The sequence below is a fragment of the Symphodus melops genome (assembly GCF_947650265.1).
Source record: "Symphodus melops genome assembly, chromosome: 20".
NCBI classification, from domain to species: Eukaryota; Metazoa; Chordata; class Actinopteri; order Labriformes; family Labridae; genus Symphodus; species Symphodus melops.
This window is the reverse complement of record NC_136710.1, coordinates 19,848,468-19,868,461: the sequence shown is the minus strand read 5'-3', so window position 1 is coordinate 19,868,461 and position 19,994 is coordinate 19,848,468. Positions and strand designations below refer to the sequence as shown.

Here is a 19,994-nt window from a genome sequence, read left to right as displayed (position 1 = left end):
CAGATGATCCGACGCACGCTCTTCTGGCGCCGACCTATACTGATGCCTGTGTTGCTCTTCTCGAAGCCGGGACTGGGCAGGACGTTTTCGATGTATCCAAACTGCGGCGGGGAGATGAGACTGACCACCAGCTCGTCCAGGACCGTGTCCGCGTCAGACGCCTTCAGATGGGACGTGGTTATCGGGGCGGCGCCGCCTTCGTCCACAGTGAAGACGTCTCCTACAAAGAGACCAGAAGAAATAGAGTGTGATTGAGATAAAATCAAAATAAAATAAAACCTTAAAAAATAATAATAAAATTATAAATAAAATATAATAATGAATAATAATATATAATATAAATATAACAAAAATTACTTAAAAAAATAAAATATTATAATAAATAATAATATAAATATAATAAATAATAATATAAATAAAATATAAAAATAAATAATAATATATAATATAAATATAATAAAAATTACTTATAAAATAAAATATAATAATAAATAATATAAATATAATAATAAATAATAATATAAATAAAATCTAAAAATAAATAATAATATATAATATAAATATAATAAAAATTACTTATAAAAATAAAATATAATAATAAATAATATAAATATAATAAAAAATACGTATAAAAATAAAACATAATAATAAATAATAATATATAATATAAATATAATAAAAAATATTTATAAAAATAAAATAAAACATTTTAGACGCATAAATTAGATATATGTCAGTGCAGCTCGCGGCGCCGCCTCGTATTCTTGTCTTACCTGCGGAAAGCGAGGGCGGTTGGCTGTCGACAGGAAACACGGTGATCTGGAGGTCGTAAACGGGCAGGGTGTCTCGCAGCCGAGTCTTTCCTCCAATCCTGGACGGGTTTCCTTCAGCGCAGCACAAACCGGAGTTTTCCGTCTCTCCGTCAGAAATAACAAACGTGACGGTATCGTGGCGAGGAGCGAGTCCGATCTCCAAACCTAAAAAATAAAAACACAGACGAATAATTCAGGCGTCACGGATGAATCCCGCTGCATTCATCGGACCGTCAAAGCGAGCGATCTGCACCCGTGTGTTTGTAGCTGATGATCTCTGCGCTGATGTCGGCCTGGACGAAGCGGTCCACGATTACGCCGTTTCGGAGAACGACGCCGTGGTACGGCTGCCGGGCGATCATGAAGGTCAGGCCGCGGTCGTCGCTGTCCGTGTCTGTGGCGTAGATGTACTCGGCTGTGATGACGACTTCCTGTCCCTCTGCGCAGCTCAGGACCGGCTTCAAACCAGGAAGCAGCACCGGGACCTCGTCGTTGACGGGCGTCACCTGGACGTGGAAGCCACAAATTATTAATTCAGAGAAGAAGAAGAAGAAGAAGAAGGAGTGTGGCGAGGTCGGTTTCTCCTCAAAGCGAGCGCGTTGCTTCAGCGACTCACCTTCACCTGCAGGACGAAGCTGACGGAGTTCGTGCCGTCTGACGCGGTGAAATGAACGCCGTCCTCGAGCGTCTCTGAGCCGTCGTGAGAGTACCTGATTGACAAAAACCACACGCCGTGAGCGATGAGGTAAAAGACAGTCCCGCCTTCGACAGGCGGAGCGCCACACGTAGGACGCAGGAAGTGCTTTCTTCTTCTTCTCAACGCAACATGGCGCCTGCCTGTAAACGTGTTCTGACACGCTGCAGGGTGTCTGACCTGACTTTAAGGCCGTTCAGATCCGGCACAGAGAACGCTCGGCCCGCGTGGAGAGCTCGACCTCCCAGCTGCAGAGCTCCGTGCTGAGGCTCCTCCTCCAGCTCCACCTGCAGGACTTCCTCCAACGAGTCCACGTCCGACAGCAGCAGGTGTTCGGGGCCGAGCTGACACTCCCCTCCCTCGTCGACGGTCAGAGGGAAGGTCACCACCTGAAAGACAACAATCATTATTATTTTATTTATTTTTAATCTGCACAGTCGAGGAAACGGGATTAAAATTCCTCTCCACCTGTGGCGGCTGGTTGTCCACGGGCAGCACGGTGACGTTGAAGCAGATCCCGGTGACGGTTTTGCCCAGGTGGTTTGTTACAGAGAGAACAAACTGGATGTGCTGGGGGTAAGGCCCGATGTCCATGATGGGAGGCATGTAGGCGATTTTCATGAAGTTCACGGCGTGCTGAGGGAAAACGACGACACGTGTAAATGTTTTACACTTCACAGATTAAATTCATTCTTAAGAAGAAAGTTGTAAATAGAAATTGTAACTGTAAAATCGAGGACCAGAAACTCGGTATGTCATCTTGAGTGATTTTTTTTTTTTTTTGAGAATTTTCTTTTTTTAAATAAAAAAAAAGAAACGTGTAAAAAATAAATAAATAAATTAATTAATTAAAAAAAAAGAGATTAAATGCATTCTTAAAAAGAAAGTTGTAAATAGAAATTGTAACTGTAAAATCAAGGACCAGTTTTTTTTTTTTTTTGGGAGAAATATTTTTCTTTTTAAATAATTTAAAAAAAAAAAATGTGTAAAAAAATAAATCAATTTAAAAAAAAAAAAGAGATTAAATGCATTGTTAGAAAAAAATTAAAAAAACATACCTGTGTGAAGAGTCTCAGCACAGGTGCGCTGGGGTCTTTGGTAAACTTGGAGATGCTGTCGACCAAAAACAACCTCCCCGCATCAGGACCGCTGCTGGTCGAAAAACAACGGCACAAAGTTCAGACAGAATGTCTTCCTCTGCTTCCTGCAGGTGAGCGCGCACACACACACACACACACACACGCACACACACACACACACACACACACCTGTGGGGGCCGGTGTAGAAAGGTGGAGTGGTCACCGTGAACATGAGCTCACTGTCAGGAGACTCCTGGTCCACAAAGTGGAGCTGCTGCCGTGTCAAATGGACCACGTCTGTTTCCTTGACCACCAGGCAGCGGCTGGAACCGGGGACCTCTTTGGGGGGCCGGTCTGGAACGGGTTCAACGTGCACGACCACGACCTGCAAACAAGACGGAGAGAGCAGAATAAATACACGACCGATACTTCATACCAACCATGCAATGCCAGCTCTCTACAGCTCTATATTCACTGATTACACAAAACTATGTAGATGCTCCTAAACACCACACAAGATGGCACCACCATGTGGCGCTATGTGGTACTACAATCACATTCTGACTTACAAACTGCTGTTTTAAAACATACTATAAAAAAGTGACTTTACTTCTTATGAAATGAAATCATTTTCCTAATCTTTAACGTCCTTCATTTAGAAACGTCACGGCTTTCTGTTCAGTGTCGACAAGTCTGGAGAGGTTTCTCTAAGTGTGTGCCAGATATGAGAGCAGTTATCAGGTGAACAGGTGTTGCAGCGATGGAAGCGGGCAGTGGAACTGCTTCAGATAGAAGTGATTGTACCCGAGCTAAAAAGCCTCTGCATGTTTCTAATAAGCTCCAGCAGCAGAAAGCTGCTAAACACTGAAGCTACAGTGTCCACCACATGCAGAGCTGGCTAAACACTGAAGCTACAGTGTCTCTACACGCAGAGCTGGCTAAACACTGACGCTACAGTGTCTCTACACGCAGAGCTGGCTAAACACTGGAGCTACAGTGTCCACCACATGCAGAGCTGGCTAAACACTGAAGCTACAGTGTTCACCACATGCAGAGCTGGCTAAACACTGAAGCTACAGTGTCCACCACATGCAGAGCTGGCTAAACACTGAAGCTACAGTGTCCACCACATGCAGAGCTGGCTAAACACTGAAGCTACAGTGTCCACCACATGCAGAGCTGGCTAAACACTGAAGCTACAGTGTCTCTACATGCAGAGCTGGCTAAACACTGGAGCTACAGTGTCCACCACATGCAGAGCTGGCTAAACACTGAAGCTACAGTGTCCACCACATGCTGAGCTGGCTAAACACTGAAGCTACAGTGTCCACCACATGCAGAGCTGGCTAAACACTGAAGCTACAGTGTCCACCACATGCAGAGCTGGCTAAACACTGATGCTACAGTGTCCACCACATGCAGAGCTGGCTAAACACTGAAGCTACAGTGTCCACCACATGCTGAGCTGGCTAAACACTGAAGCTACAGTGTCCACCACATGCAGAGCTGGCTAAACACTGAAGCTACAGTGTCTCTACATGGTGTCCTGTGTGAGAGGAGGGGGCGGGGCCAGCTCTCTGTGATGATTAGAGTTTAGACTGCAGTCCTCATTTTAAACACTAGGGGGGAGTTAGAGAAGGGTCAGTGCTTCACACCTGAGGCTCTGACAGGTTCGGGGGGTCATTAAAATCCGACAGCACGACCTCGAAGGAGTCATCGAACACCTCATTGCCCAGATGTCGATAATAAACCATCGACTGCGACAGATCTTTCTGCAGGAAGTGTCCGACAGGATAACCTGGAAAAGAAACGACACAAACATCAAAACTAATCTCTAATTAGAATTTAAAACTAATTTTAAAAGTCTGTTTATTCGAACCTGTGAGTCCCGGTCCGGGGATCTTCATGAGCTCACCGGCCTGAGGGAGGCGGGTGATGTTGTACAGGATGTAGTCGTCGCTGGAGTCCATGTCGGACGCCTGCAGGGTGGAGCCTCTCAGCAACGCCGTCTGACCCTCCGACACCTCCAGCAGCATGTTGGTGATGAGGAACGGCGGGCTGTCGTCCTTCGGCAGGATCTTGATGGGGAACTTGTGCCGGGTCTGGTGGGGGCCGTCCGTGATCCGGAAAACGATGAAGTCTTCGGTGGAGTCACTGTCGTCGTGGTGATAGCGAACAACGCCCTCTTTGATGTCTTTGACGGTGAACATGAAGCCCTTTCCACCTGAAGGTCAGATCGGAGGGTTTCGGGTCAGTCGCTCAGCGTTTTAGAAAAATAAAATCGAAAACTTAAAATTCTTCTTTTAAAAGAAGATGCAAAGCAGTCGGGTTTGAGAGGGGAGGGGGTCCAGGTGCGGACCAAGTCTGGACTTTGGTCTGGTAACAGAAGATAGACCAGTTCACTTCCTGAGCACTGCCGCGGTGCTCTTGAGCGAGGCACGTTTGTGATGTTTTCATTGATTGATGCATCTGTCTCTGAATTGTCCTGATTGGTGGAAATTTGACCAAAATAATTTTTCAGTTTTTTTTGTTTTGTGATCTGCGTGTTAAAAAATCCACTTTCTGGACCTGAAACCTAATTATCCGTTAAATATGGTCCAATGTTTCTCTGGATTTTCACTGCGTTGTCTTTTGTTTGTGTTTTTGTTTTCCAGTCAGATTTTATTGATTGTTGATATAAACAATAAAGAACAAAGAACAACAGCACTCTAATGTCTCTGAATGACTCGTTTGTCCATTATTGTTTCATTGTGAATTCACAGCCTGCAGCTTGAATTTCCCTCGGGATCAATAAAGCAAGTATCTATCTATCTATCTATCTATCTATCTATCTATCTATCTATCTATCTATCTATCTATCTGCAGCTTCACATCATCACAGCTTCAAACACTTCCAGAACCATTAAGCTGAAATGTTGTCGCCTTGCAAATTTGACCTCCATTAAAGCTGCATCTTTGGCAATATCTATAAAAAGGATATAAAACAGATAGATCAGACGTGTTACCTCTGACAGTGAGCCGGCCGTGCTGCAGACCGTCCACGGTGATCAGACGAACAGCGTTCAGGTTGTCGTTGTCCACAATCTGCAGTTGTTCCCACAGGATTGGACGGGACTGACCTTCTAGCAGACTGAGACCTTTAAGACAAAACACAAGCTGAACCTGCTGCAGCGCCACAGATCAGCCTTCATCCTACGCCGAGCCGTCTTACCCATGTTCCAGGACACTCTGGGCGCATTGGTGTCCGCGTTCCTCACAGACATGTGAACCGTCATCGCGTGGCTCCTCTCGAAGAAAAAATCGTGAACTTCGACCTCCACCTGGAGAGGAAGAAAAACGAGTGTCAGAGCTCCAGGTGTGCGAGCATCTCTAACGGTACCAGGATGAGGAAGCGGCACCTGGTAGTTCCTGCGCTGCGTGTGAGAGGAGTTGGGAGGTTGATAACCGACGAGCATGTCGTTGAGGTCGAGCCACGTGAAGGAGGAGATCGGTCGCGTGTGGTCGGACAGATGGGTGATGAATCCGTCCGCGGGCGGTTTGGTGACGTTGAAAACCAGGAGCTGTTTGGGAGTTTCCTCGTCTTCGGCGTCCAGCGTGGCGGTGGAGAGCGGAGTCAGGATGAACTGATCCACCTCCAGGATGAACACGGACATGAAGGACGGTTTCGGAGGCTGGTTGGGCATCGCGCCGATTATCCGCACCGGGATCCAGGCCTGTTCAGACTTCACAGAGACGACACAAGGACTCTGATTGGCTGATTCTCAACGCTCAAAAGCTTCTCTGACTGTTTGTTAAATTACCTGATAGACACTTCCGCTCCGGGTGTCCTTCAGATCCAGTCTGATGGCGATGTAGTCCACGTCTGGAGACGGAGGATCTCTGTGCTGATATCTCAGCCCCATCATCAGGAAGTCGTCACAGGACATTTTGGTGAACTTCACCAGCTTCAGACCCTTCAGGCAGTCCTCAGATTTACACATCGCTCGCTCTTTATTATCTTCAACAAAAAAAGTACAAAAGACAGATGACACAAATATGACAGCAGGTGTGTGTTCTCTAACCTGACCTTCATTTCAGGTGTGTTTTCATGCTAACGTTGGTAAAAAGCCTGATTCTACTGTCGGCCCACGACACACTACATCAGACTTAGAGAGCAGCTGTTATTAAACCACATTTAGCTCGTCTGTGACCTTTTGACCTTTTGATTCACTGCCATTCTTTCTTATTTCAAAATAATATTAATAATAATGAAAAAAAATTAAAATTAAAAATAGTAACAAAAATAAAAATAAACAAAATAATCAACAACATATTTAAACAGCTGGGGTTTAATAAAAAATGTTTTTCATTTATTTATTTATTTACCTTTTTTATTATTTTTTTTCTTTTCCTTGTAAAAAAAATGTCTTTACATTTGTGTGTAAAGTACAAAATAAATAATTGATCACAAAAAAATATTTAAACAGTTTATCTTGTTCTAAAAGGATTAGTAAGAAAAATAAACGTATTTATTACGACTCCTCCATTTTCAATTTATTACATAAATTAAAGTTTAGACAGCTTCCTAGAATTATTATTATTTTTTTTTTTACATCTTTACAATCTGTGATTCTGGGCTTCCTTCTTCCTCTCTGTACTTCCTGAAAGCCCCTGAGTCAGGCTTGGACATGGCCTCAGCTCCCCACAGTCTGACCCCCCTGGATGCGGGTCATGGGACCTGACAGCAGACTCACGCTGGAGATAAATCTTTAACCAAAAGAAAGCCGATATCTCAAGCATGTCATGGGTTACCGAGCTGCTGCCGGAGGGGGATGAAGCTCTCTGGCTCGTCCCCTCTCTTTGTGGCTTTCTCCGGCTCCCCGGTGACCAGCTGGCCGTGAGCCGGCAGGTGGTTGTCATGGTTACTCAGATGGACGCTGCACTCCAGGCTGGACCGCCTCTCGTAGTTGAAGGACACCACGTTGCCGTCGACGGCGTCGGAGAGGCCGTAGAACTCGGGAACCTGCAGGACTTTGGGCCCCAGCTTGATGACGCTGCAGTCGGGTTCGATGACGTCCACGTGGAGAGAAAACACCTCCATGTGCGTCTCCGTCTCGGAGAACCTGGTCCAGAACATATCACATGATTAAGTAGAGACGAAGAGCGAAGAGAGAAGAAGAGTTTTCAGATGCTGTACCTGTACAGGCGGAGCTTTACAGCGTCCTCCTTCAACAGCGGACATCCATGATGAACATATTTCACCTCGTCGGCCAGATAGTGGCAGTCAAACACCTGCCGAAAACAAACAAACATTTTTTACAGCTGGTTACACCTTTTTCTTTCTTGTTATAATAATCGCTCACGGGCCACAGGTTGTTTTTTATTTTTAGTAATATTATAAGGAACTTTTTATAGCTTGACCTCTATAAAAATAAAATAAATACACAATAAATAATTACAGGGAGGAATTATTTTGTTTAATTTTTATTAAAACATAATAAAGCTGAATCAAAAGGTTCAGAAAATAAACCCTCTAAAAAAAGAACATTTGTTTTTCTCAGAATCAAGTCTGTATTTTATTATTTTATTTTGAAAAATCTTTCTGTGTTTATCTCAGGTTGTTAAAGGGTTAAACAACAGTCTGCTTGTTTTTCAAAAAATGATGCAAAGCTTCTTTTTCATAGTTAACAAAAAAAATGTGGAAAACAGTCAAAGCTGTTAAATAAAGAAATAAAAACAAACTGTACTGAACATTTTCGGTTTGATGAACATCTTTCAGCCCTCGAGACAAAATCTTCTTATTCTGCGATTCAGGTCGAGGGCCGCACTTTGCCCCCCCCCCCCCCGGTCTACGTGATGAGAGAGGGGGGTTTGCAGTGAAAGCTTTAAACTTTGTGTCCGAGCGTGAGAAGGACTCACGGATGGACTCTGCTGGATGCTCAACAGACGACGGCGTCCGTCAGCACCGAGTCATTAGCGAGGAGGCGGACTGTCTACCTGAGAGACGCACGAGGGAGGGCTCTGCTCTCCTCCACACAAACATCTGAAAACCTTGGACTCGTTTGGAACTCAAAGAGGATTTAAAACCGCAGCACGCCGTCCCATCACGCACGAGACCGACCGGAGACTCGCTGCATCTGTCGTTCATGTGAAGGTGGTCAAACAGAAGGGTGACGCTCGGTTAACAGCTCGCCAAGAGCCGGGGAAAAAAGTCAAATAAAGCGAAAGCTCAACGTTTCAAATCCCGGATGTGTCGGTGTTATTAACGCAGCACTGATGATTCTATGAGCTGTCAATCAAAGCTGCAGGTGAATTATGAACTCGACTGTTTGTTACCACACGTTACCTGAGGCACGAGCTCCCCCACTCGTCGAGTTATTGGCTCATTTAACACGACCTCCACCTTGCACGCGTCCTTCTGACGGGGTATTAGGAACTGCAGGTCGCCCTCCTGGAGGTAGGCCGACTGACCCCGTTTCACCTTTAAACCCTTGTTGACCTTGACAAGCGAACCCTGGACGGAGCAGGTCATTCCCAGCAGAAGGAGAACAAGAAGCAACGTCCAGGTGAGCGTGCGAGCGCGCGGAGACATGGCTGCAGGTCGCTGACACGTGAAGGATCACAGGATCACTGACAGAAAGGAGAGACGCTGTTTGACGTCTTCTTCATTCTCCGGTCGAAGGAGCTACATCACCCTCGGTTCACATCACCCGTGTGGATCTGCAAAACACAAACACGCTTTAGTTTGGGTTGTTACACATCCGACATCACAAACGTTTCAGCCGTAATGAAGGACATCCGGTGTTTCCTGCAGCACATCGATTAAAACTCCTCCTGCATCTCTGTCAGATCCGACACCTGAAGCTGATTGACGCTCCGTTCAGATCATCCTTTATTATTTTGGGATGAACAAACAGGAAGTAAATAAATATATTTTCACTTCTTCTTCTTCGTCTCTACTTTTTCCGGTTTTCACGTCGGCACTCCTGAAAATATCTCGATCAATAACGTCCACCCTTATCCTGATCGTTTCAGGAGGACTGTTCCGGATATTTTTCAGGGATTGGAAATGATGGAGATATTTTCAGGAGTGCAGACTCGGCCCGCGTGCACACACATGAGCGACCTGCACTAATATGCATTTATACACACACACGAGCAGAACGTACACTTCATTGTGTTTCTAATTATGTAGCGAGAACAGCGATGTTTTAAGAGTTTCCGGCAGCTTCAGGCGAGTTCCACATCTGTATTTATAGATTTTACAACCTCTGTTCAGTTTGCCAGGAAATACGTTCATTACGAGCAAATAACGTCCTTCCCCTCGGGCTGCACGGGCGCGCGCTCTCTCTCTCTCTCTCGTAACGCCAAGATGCTTCTGCGTGACCTTTAACCTCTTTATGGACTCGACCCAAACGTGCTTCGTCCCACTATAGGAAACATTAACTCTCTGCTGGAGCTGCTTTAATGATTAAGAGCAGTAAAGGACAACAGGCCTCTGAAGAGCGAGCTGTTTCAGAGCTGTTCAGTGTTTGAAGAACAGGCCTCAGATGTCAACCTGCCACATTCCTTCAACACTCGTCTGGGACAGCCATCACAGACCTCACACAGAAAGAACCTCGGACAGAAAAAAAAAAAGGAACCTTATAATCAGCCTCTGCATCGGGGGAACGTGTCGCAGCTCGTCCCTCCGAACAATGCTTGTGTTTAGGAAGCTGGGAAGATCATGTTCAAGGAGCTGAGTGCAGGAAAAAACCACATCAGACCCCGTCAGGTGTGCTGGAAATGTACCGCTTCAGTTCATCCAAAGAAAAATCGGAATTATTTCAATTTGTGTTTAGCCAACTCTGTATGTGGTGGACACTGTAGCGTCAGTGTTTAGCCAGCTCTGCATGTGGTGGACACTGTAGCGTCAGTGTTTAGCCAGCTCTGCATGTGGTGGACACTGTAGCTTCAGTGTTTAGCCAGCTCTGCATGTGGTGGACACTGTAGCTTCAGTGTTTAGCCAGCTCTGCATGTGGTGGACACTGTAGCTTCAGTGTTTAGCCAGCTCTGCATGTGGTGGACACAGTAGCTTCAGTGTTTAGCCAGCTCTGCATGTGGTGGACACTGTAGCTTCAGTGTTTAGCCAGCTCTGCATGTGATGGACGCTGTAGCTTCAGTGTTTAGCCAGCTCTGCATGTGGTGGACGCTGTAGCTTCAGTGTTTAGCCAGCTCTGCATGTGGTGGACGCTGTAGCTTCAGTGTTTAGCCAGCTCTGCATGTGGTGGACACTGTAGCTTCAGTGTTTAGCCAGCTCTGCATGTGGTGGACACTGTAGCTTCAGTGTTTAGCCAGCTCTGCATGTGGTGGACACTGTAGCTTCAGTGTTTAGCCAGCTCTGCATGTGGTGGACACAGTAGCTTCAGTATTTAGCCAGCTCTGCATGTGGTGGACACTGTAGCTTCAGTGTTTAGCCAGCTCTGCATGGGTCTGTAAAGCTTTCTGCGTTCTAACCTCTCTCCATGTTTCATCTCCAACATTGATCCTAGTTTGAGCAGCTTTCTGCTGCTGGAGCTTATTAGAAACATGCAGAGGCTTTTTAGCTCGGGTACAATCACTTCTATCTGAAGCAGTTCCACTGCCCGCTTCCATCGCTGCAACACCTGTTCACCTGATAACTGCTCTCATATCTGGCAAACCCAGGGGCGTCCAAAACGGCCTTCAAAGCCCCGCCTCCCTTCTCTGGTCCAATCAGATCCAGAGCATTCAGGAGCAGAATCTAAGGTTAGAAGGAGGACATACTGGCTGCTGCGTTGGTGAGTAGAATCTTCTCCACTTTGAGTGATGAGACGAACAAACAAAGTCCACACTGAGTGTCAGAGCTGAGATTAGGTCACATTTTAGCAGATAACAGCTTTTGTGTCTGACTGAATGAATGCCTGTCCCTGATGTTTACAGAGGCCGCCGCAATCTGTCCCGCTGAAGGTTTGGACGCCCCACTGACTGATGGGAGTTTCTGAAGGGAGGCTCGTCAGGGAGATGGGAAAGGTCCTAGTGTTAATCCGCCTGCAGCACTCTTGAGGGTCTGCTGCTGATCCTCTTCCTGTTTGGACTCAGCTTTGTGTTACAGCCGCCATACAACGCAATGTCAACACAATGCATGCTGGGAAGCCATCTTATTTCCTGTTCTTATGGGATGTGGACCACCAACCTCACCCTGAGTTCACCCCACAGGTCAGGAGTGTTTTCTCTGCTGACATGTCCACAGGAGGAGGCTCAGCGTCTAATGACAGAGTGGGTTCACATTCCCATCAGCTCGCGCCGGTCCGACACGCACTCCCTGATCCTCCACTAAACCAAACACCAGTGCGAGTGGTACGAAACCCCCCCCGCCCCCGCCCCCCCTCTTAAGCTATGTCATGCAGGTGGTCTCTCTGTAAAAACAGCTCTGTAAAGTTGAGTTTTCCCAGGACTCGTTTGGTCCTGTTTTCTACCTGAAAGAGGCATCGGAAATCTAAACAAGATAGATTTCAAAATAGTTCGGTTTTTGTGTGTGTGCTCTGAGAACATCGTCACCTCGAGACAAAACATGGACATGGGGTCGGAGGTGGGCGGGTTAATTAACAAACGGATCATTAGCTTGTTAACAGCGGCGTTTCCCACACGGTGATCAATCTGTGGTCGTATCTGAACCCACGTGGTCAACTTCATCCAGCATCGGCCTTCTAATCATCTAATCTGAGCGCCAACAGCAAACCGGACTCCCACGCACACGCTGGGGCTAATCGATCAATGAATGAGCTTACAATACAAGTATAGCGACGCAGACGTATGCTAATTGCTGCTAATGTAACAAGGAAAATAAAATGCTCTCATGTGCCCAGGGGTTAAAGGTCAGTGACTAAATCAGCTGTGTTGACCTAACAGCTCCCACCTGTCACTCAAAGAGGCCACGCCCCCTAATTCTACATCACTTTTAGTGTTAATATAATGTAAACAGGTGATTTTTATAAACATTCAACCAGTACAGAGAAGAGATAAATAAACTCTAGAGACCCAAACTGTTTTTATACCAGACTGTAAACATGTTTATTTTAACATAGAGCTCTATGGAGACTGACTCACTGCAGGGGACAGACTCTAGTGGACACTGGAGGTACTGCAGCTGTAAAGTTGGACATTTTAACATAGAGCTCTATGGAGACTGACTCACTGCAGGAGACAGACTCTAGTGGACACTGGAGGAACTGCAGCTGTAAAGTTGGACATTTTAACATAGAGCTCTATGGAGACTGACTCACTGCAGGAGACAGACTCTAGTGGACACTGGAGGAACTGCAGCTGTAAAGTTGGACATTTTAACATAGAGCTCTATGGAGACTGACTCACTGCAGGAGACAGACTCTAGTGGACACTGGAGGAACTGCAGCTGTAAAGTTGGACATTTTAACATAGAGCTCTATGGAGACTGACTCACTGCAGGAGACAGACTCTAGTGGACACTGGAGGAACTGCACTCTTGTTTTAGCTTGGCTTTTGCAATTGAATCAATTGGAAGACGAGAAGCTTTGAAAAATGAGATTGGAGTATTTAACCGGCTGGGTGAAAACGACCACGTGCTTTCTGTTAGTTTATTCAAACTCTGGCTCAGAAAGAAAACAAAGCCTGAACAGAACATAATAATCAAAAAGTCATCAAGGTCAGAGAGCGTCCCATGACTCGACGCTTACGATAACGAGGCCCTCCGAAACATGAGAGGACAAATTTCCGCCAAAACCACAAACACACAGCGATGGACGCAAAAACAGACACACAGCTGTGGGGGAATGTGATGCGTCACATAACAAGTGGCTTCGGCTCCACAGCTGGGAGCGTCTGGTACCATTCATTCACAGCAGCGGCTTCTTCTTCTCATCTTAATAATGACAGGGTCCTTAGCAGCTGGCAATCTTCACAGAAAGACAGAGAAGAAGAAGAAGAAGAGGAGGCGGAAAACTCTGACTGCTGTGTGCAACAGAGAGTTTTAAAAAAAAACACGTAAAAGCAGAAAAGAAGAACAGACGTAAGAAGTTTTCTGTGGTCGAGTTTCATGCAGGGAAGTTGTGCAAAGACATCTCCATGAATACAACAACAACGAGGCTTGTTAGTGGTTAGATTTCATTTATTTACAGAACTCTGCGAGGGGTCCTGTGGGATAACAAACGTGCACATGTAAGAGAGACAGACAGGGAGGAGAGAGAGCTTACAAACAGTGCAAATCAAAGTCTACAAGATTAAAGAAGAAGAAGAAGATTTGATCATCTTCCTGGGAAAATAAATCTCCCCAGCAGACATTCGGACATGTCCTTACCTGATCTGCTAACATCTGCCGCTCCTCCGTCGCCTTCCTCTCTACCTGTGTGTCCTTCTCCTCTGCTGTGCTTTCAACTGCAACAATCTCAACAACTCCTCGATGTGCAAACTCCTCCCACAGGAGAGAGCGAGATGAGTGGAGGAGGAGGAGGAGGAGGAGGAGGACGGGCTCTTCCTCCTCCTCTTCCTCCTCCTCCTGCAGGATCAACAGTCGGAGTGGAAAAACCTAAAAGACAAACACAGGGCCGTGAGATCAAAGTCTGGTCCAAAGTGTTGGTGGTTTAAGGACCAGCTTTGTCATTATTGGACAGAGATGAGGAAAGATAAAAGAGAAAACACGACACTAATGTAAGGAAACACCAAAGGAACAGAAAATAGACTTTAAGTGCTTTAAAAAAAAAAAAAAGGGTACAAACATTTCAGATTTCACTAAACTCACCACACTGCTCATCAGTCTGGTTTGGTCTTCTCTTTAAAATGCTGCATGATGTTGGTTGTGCTGTTTGTGTAGTTCCCTGTCTTCTTAATAATATTGTCACAATGTTTTTGTCTCGTCTCTTCTCTTCTCTTTTCATTTTCTGTCTTGAAGCCGAAATGTTTCCACACCTCTGATTTAAAAGACCCCGGGGCGTCCTCACTTTCTGAATCTTTCTCTGCAGATGCTGATTTTGCCTCATCTTATTGAGATTCATTTTTCAGACTACCAACATGAACCATGACTCCTTTAAATCGATTTATTACAATTTCACGATTAATCCTTTTTCGTCTCTCATTTCAGCAGGAAAAAAAACAAGATTTAGTCAATGTAAAAAGCATTTTTCCAACAATATCAAGAAATCTTTTAATTTGATTTATTTTTACTACTCAACAAGAGAATAATAACATTCATTACAAAAATAAATGAAATAAAGAATTAAAGTCACCATCATAGACATGTTTGTTTTCTACAGCAGCTGATTTATACCGTAAAATTGCTAATAAACTCCACATTTCAGTCCAGTGTTTTTTACTATTCAGGTGATGCGACAGGTTTTAAAAAAAATACAACAGTTGTATTTTAGATCTCTCGTTTTGCATTTTGAGTTGATTAGTTTGAGATTAAATATAAAATATCATCGAGGAAGTTTCCTTCAGTGCTGCAGGTTGGTATAAATGAGCAAGATCAAACGAGTGATTTGTAATTTAATTTGATTATCGATATCCTATATTTGAACACGATTCTGTCTTCTTTGAGGTGTAAATAAACATTGTAATAGCCTTTCCCTTTTTTGTTGTCTAAAAGTCACGTTTGAAATGAATAAATAAAAGTCAGGGCTTTTAGAAGTTTTACGGTAAGCTAACAGAGCTAGCTAGCTTGTTAACAAACAACACAGAATAAAAACTATTTATTTATTTTTTATTCTGGAGTTAGTTAAGAAAATATGCTGTAAGCACAATTTATTACTTATTGCAAAAGTTTAAACAAAAAACATAACGTACCATTGTATCCTGCTGAGCCTGTCTGACAGACTGAAGGACCCGGATGCTTGAATCTAAAGCGCGGGAACAGGAATAACAAAGGGTTAATTTAACCCAACTGCTGGTTTGACAGGAATACAAATAAATGAGCTTTTCACCCCGAGAGCTTTGAAAAACATACCGAAATAAGCCACACACAATTTTATTAAGAAAACATCGGACCGTATCTCGTAAAAAGCCTTCAGTGTAATTCCGTTTTTGAGAAAGCCTCGAAGGACGTAAATGCCTTTCTGACTTATCATTGATTAATTCTCAATTGTTTATATGTTCATGTAAATGTCAAAAAAAAGTAGTAAGTAGGCTTCTTGTTCAGCCTTAAATCGCTGACATGGTACAACCTGAGAGGTAAAACTGAGGGTTTAGAATATTAAGTAGTTTATCTATAATTCTCCTCTCTCACCTGCAGTTTTGTGCAGATGGGAACATTTTTAAAGAAGGTAAAAGACTTAATTAAGAGGGTGAACATCTGTCATCCTCACCTGTTTGCAGTCTCTGAACAAAATCAATTTGAAGCACTAAAAATGTGGAGCTCTGCATTTCAATGCACCTGAATTAGTCTTGAATAAATGTTCTCCTTCATTTACTCAACTCCAACTATCAAAAAATGTTCCCTGATAGTCGGCAGACATAAAGGTCTGACTCTAAAGATAAAATATTTGGAAAATAACACAAGGTAGAGAAAGCCATAGATTACACTTTTATAGTGCAGCTAGATTTGTTTAGACATTCAAAAAAAATGTTTTTAATAAAAAGCATAAAACCCTCTAAATTGTGTATTTAGGCAGTTCTGTAGTGAACCAGTAGAGGTCAGTGTTTGACTGAGTCAAACAGTCCATGACCGGTTAAACTCCCTTTACTTTACCGTCTTTAAATATCATCGTAGTTGAAATGTTCTATGTTTAATAAACATGAAGGGGCTTTTGCAGACGTGGTCTTCACGATAAGTTGCATGGTCATGCATTTATTTGGCGTGCTTGATAAAGTGGTAAAATCTTGTGTATTTCAAAAGAATCCCAAAAAAAAGTAAAAAGTTAAAATTCAGAGACTTGTTGGTAAAAGAAAAATGCAAACTATGTTGTTTGTTTCTGTATTTATGTACTTGTTTATTCATTCATCAACAAATATGGATTTCTAATTAATTTCACATATTTGCTTTAACTGTATCTTGCCTTATCTGATTGACTATTTCTGTCTCCTCAGGTGGGTGTGCCACTTTATGTAGAAGTTGACGCTCTTCTGTTACTGAACATAAACGGTCTCTTAATGTTTCTGCACTGATGGTCGTGACTTTAACCTCCATCACATATTAAATCAGTCTTACAGACATGTCTGCAGGTCTTCTCTCAGCTCACACTGATCGCTTCACACTCGCTGCGTCAGCTCAGTGGTTTCTCGCTGGGTGCTGTGCAGCACCGAGGCTCAATATAACAGTGCGTGCAGGACATTTTGTCAGAGAAATAAAACATTCCTCAGCGTCAGAGTGGGCCGGCTTCACTCGGTCCTGACGGCCCCTGCGGTTCTGCAGACAAATTAGAGCTCAGACTGTTACAGCAGACGGCCAGGTGCAACTTTCTGCAGCTCTCTGAGAGGAACAACAAGATCAGAAACAGAAATATCAGAACAGCATTCAAACTCAGGATGATCCCAGGACTCTGTTTGAGGTTTTTAAATGTCCCTCTGTTGGTCGTCCTGCTGAGCTCGGTCTCAGGTCTGTTACAGATGGACCAGCGCAGAGATGCAGACGACGATCAGGAGTTCAACAAAGCTATTTTAGAAATGCTTCACATTAACAAAGTGTCTGCGAGTCATCAGAATAAACCTCATCCCTACATGAGGAGGATCTACCAGCGTCTGGACTCTCTGGAGGCTCAGGACTTTGGGAGCTCGGATGGGACGCTGGTCCAGAGTTTCAGGAGTGTGGATGGTAAGTAATTACCATCTTAATAATCAATCCAGAGTTTTAACTTGATTTGAATATTTTGAAATGGAAAGAAATCCTCTGACTTTCCCTTCTGGTTGTAAAGAAACCTGAACTGTGATGTCACCTGCTGTGACATCACAGTTTGGGTTTGCTCAGGTGTGCAACGTGCTCTAAACTCATCAAGAAGTGCACAAACAGACTATCTTAATATGTGGAAGAGTCAAACAGGTGAAGAGGTGAGAATAAAAGGATGCGTCTTTATAAGTTAGCGTTTTAAAAATGGGAACAAAATGTTGATGGTAAAAATAAACTGATGTGTTAGAACCAAGTTTCAGAACAAAATCCTAAATCTGAAAATCTGCATCTCATTTTTAATCCACATCTTCACTGTGCATCAACGGCATTTTCTTCAGCTGATTGAAATGTGGTTGAGATTTTGCAGATAAAACTTGTTGCTAACATGTTAGCAGACACAGAAGGTGTTCCTGCACTGACGAGGACTTTAAACGAGAGGTGGAGACGATAAAGAAATGTTTACTGAGGGCACAAATCAAGCAAGGAGGTGATGTTTCAAAATGTTCTTTGTGCAATCAGACAAGTCTCCCCCTGCTGGCCATTAGAGAGAATGCAGATTTAAGACATACTGGTTAACTGGTCCGACTCTGAGGTTATAGTCTGCTGGTTTTATACCAAACAGTAATGGTTTAAGTAAAAGTAAGAAGTCTGTATTCAAAGCTCGTTTGTCTCACTCAGGTCCTCATCACGCTCCTCCTGGATGGATCTGGTTTAACGTCAGCGGTCTGAGCCCCTCCATGCTGGGCGCGGAGCTGGTTCTGTTCAGGAAGACTCTGCACCCCCGTCCCCTCAGTGTGACCGTCACGCTGCACAGCCTCTCCGCCTCCTCGCTGGACGTCCTGAGGGAAAGCCCCGCCCTCGAAGAGAGGCTGCTGACCCTGGACCAGAGACCCCCCTCTGGATACGATGTGTTCGATGTGTCTGCGGTCCTGGATGTGAAGCCTGTGGAGGTGGTGGGATTTCAGCTGCGTTACACTGATGAGAGCGGGAGTCTGGTCCTCCATGAGGCTCTGACTCAGAGTCTGTACTGTCTGGACAGAGGGTCTCTGAGTGAGCCCTTACTGGTGCTCTACCAAACACACCCCCTACTCATTTAAATGTTACAGGAACAAAGTGAATCATGGAAAAGTTTGCTTTAAAATATAACAAAACAGATTTTTAAAAATAATCTCAGACTTAACTAAGGACGCATAGATACACCTGGATTATATTTGAGGGAGAAGACTTATTCATGGACAGGACAGGATCAGTCAAGACATAAAGATGTAGCACTTTGTCCACAGGAGGGCGCCATAATCAACACAAACAAAAACTTCCAAACGGGAATACTAAGAATCCATATCTAGCACGATTGTGTTGCAACACAACTACAAAACTAAAATCCTAATAAATGTGCCATGATATAAAAGAAGAAACACAAAATGAACACTTTTAACCTGCTTATTTAATGTATTGTTGTTGTTGAGGTTCTTCAAAGGGGCGTGTCCAGACTTTTTTGACCAGGATGGCTCACCTGGGCCTTTGACATATGCAGGGGTCGTATGACGTGAAATTTTGTGGGCACACATACGCAAAATTATTATTATTATTTTTTACCTTTTTCTATTCCCACAGGATGAAAAAAGTCACACTTAGAGGTCACACATGACGCCAAAACCACTTGTCTACAGACCCCCCATCCTCTCCGTCTTCTGCCTGCTCCTCTTTTCAGAAAATGTGTGCTCAAACAGGCCGTTTGGAGATGTTCCCTTCATGACATCACAAAGGGCAGTAGCCCCTCCCCCAGGTGGGTGACACTCCCACAGCTAGGTGTTTGTTCTGCACTCTGAGTCTGCCTTCTCACCGTAAACAATAGGACATGGAGCCAGAAAGCAGCGAGTACACCCGAGCCCTTCCAGAGAGGGGGCGTGGTCAGACACAGCTCATTTACATATTTAAAGCTACAGACACAGAAACAACCTGTTCTGAGCAGGGCTGAAATAGAGGGGTTTATAGACATGATCAAATACAGGATCAGAGTGGATTTACAACAACACACTTCACACACATGATGAAGAGGAGCAAGGACACTGATTTCACCTGAAGAAGAAGAGGAGGCCTTTAATGCTGCAGTTGCTGAATCTGTCATTTATGTTATAATTTTACCCGGAACACAACATTATTATTATTATTGTACTTGTACTTTGCTAAAGGAACAATCTGTCAGCTGGGACAGAAACCGACCAGTGAAACCAGAAGAAGGGCCGCTTTGAGTGGAAACTGTCGAGCATTAAAACGCAGGACGACAATAAGAGGAACACATTTACCATCTGAAATAAAAGAAGCTGACTGGGTTCAAGTAAAGTAGGTCGATGGTTACTGACTGATGTTATTCTTATAATCCTTATTTTACATTTTATTTGTTCTGCATTATAATGTCAGTGTGTTTCTGCATTTCTTTCAGTCAAATGCTTCAGATTTAATCCTAAATCCTAAACCAGGTCAGGGGTTACAAATCAGCTTGGCATCTACTTTGTATTTCACATATAAAGCGATGTGTTTCTAATAAATAAACTAATAAAATAACGCGTTAATTTCTGAT

General features: G+C 44.0%; 2 protein-coding genes and 1 long non-coding RNA gene across 5 annotated transcripts in view; 1 reads left to right on the top strand and 2 right to left on the bottom strand.

Moving 5' to 3' along the window:
- Positions 1–14,054, bottom strand: part of frem1a (Fras1 related extracellular matrix 1a) — a gene marked incomplete at its 3' end in the record, with an annotated part of 23,935 nt that extends 9,881 nt beyond the window's left edge. Inside the window, exons 1-18 of one of the 2 annotated variants that reach the window (XM_079371222.1) lie at positions 13,898–14,054; positions 8,912–9,285; positions 7,763–7,857; positions 7,378–7,688; positions 6,387–6,583; positions 5,985–6,308; positions 5,798–5,906; positions 5,592–5,723; positions 4,466–4,810; positions 4,242–4,384; positions 2,775–2,971; positions 2,565–2,658; positions 1,975–2,142; positions 1,687–1,895; positions 1,429–1,522; positions 1,066–1,318; positions 774–977; positions 35–220 (exon numbers count right to left, since the gene is read on the bottom strand). In XM_079371222.1, the coding sequence (XP_079227348.1) occupies positions 35–220; positions 774–977; positions 1,066–1,318; positions 1,429–1,522; positions 1,687–1,895; positions 1,975–2,142; positions 2,565–2,658; positions 2,775–2,971; positions 4,242–4,384; positions 4,466–4,810; positions 5,592–5,723; positions 5,798–5,906; positions 5,985–6,308; positions 6,387–6,583; positions 7,378–7,688; positions 7,763–7,857; positions 8,912–9,157 (3,307 nt within the window). In that variant the 5' untranslated portion in view covers positions 9,158–9,285; positions 13,898–14,054. The remainder of the gene's footprint in view (positions 1–34; positions 221–773; positions 978–1,065; positions 1,319–1,428; positions 1,523–1,686; positions 1,896–1,974; positions 2,143–2,564; positions 2,659–2,774; positions 2,972–4,241; positions 4,385–4,465; positions 4,811–5,591; positions 5,724–5,797; positions 5,907–5,984; positions 6,309–6,386; positions 6,584–7,377; positions 7,689–7,762; positions 7,858–8,911; positions 9,286–13,897) is intronic. The other variant, XM_079371223.1, reaches the window with a different exon arrangement.
- LOC306841363 lies at positions 14,050–18,179 on the bottom strand. Of its 2 annotated transcripts, none has more exons than XR_013781481.1 (4): positions 18,088–18,179; positions 16,739–16,999; positions 15,379–15,431; positions 14,050–14,125 (listed from the first exon to the last, which is right to left on the bottom strand). It is a non-coding gene; the product is annotated as an uncharacterized lncRNA (long non-coding RNA). The 2 variants fall into 2 exon arrangements; XR_013781482.1 differs by having other exon boundaries at positions 16,739–16,936.
- Positions 16,996–19,994, top strand: LOC306841360 (uncharacterized protein). The gene is made up of 2 exons (XM_079371243.1): positions 16,996–17,341; positions 18,092–19,994. Exons 1-2 carry the CDS (start codon positions 17,056–17,058, stop codon positions 18,508–18,510), a joined length of 705 nt encoding a protein of 234 aa, XP_079227369.1. The 5' UTR covers positions 16,996–17,055; the 3' UTR covers positions 18,511–19,994.

Coding starts and splice junctions, on each gene's coding strand:
- LOC306841360 (XM_079371243.1), top strand. CDS start 17,056: ATGATCCCAGGACTCTGTTTGAGGTTTTTAAATGTCCCTCTGTTGGTC. Junction 17,342..18,091: donor GAGTTTCAGGAGTGTGGATG/GTAAGTAATTAC, acceptor TGTCTCACTCAG/GTCCTCATCACGCTCCTCCT.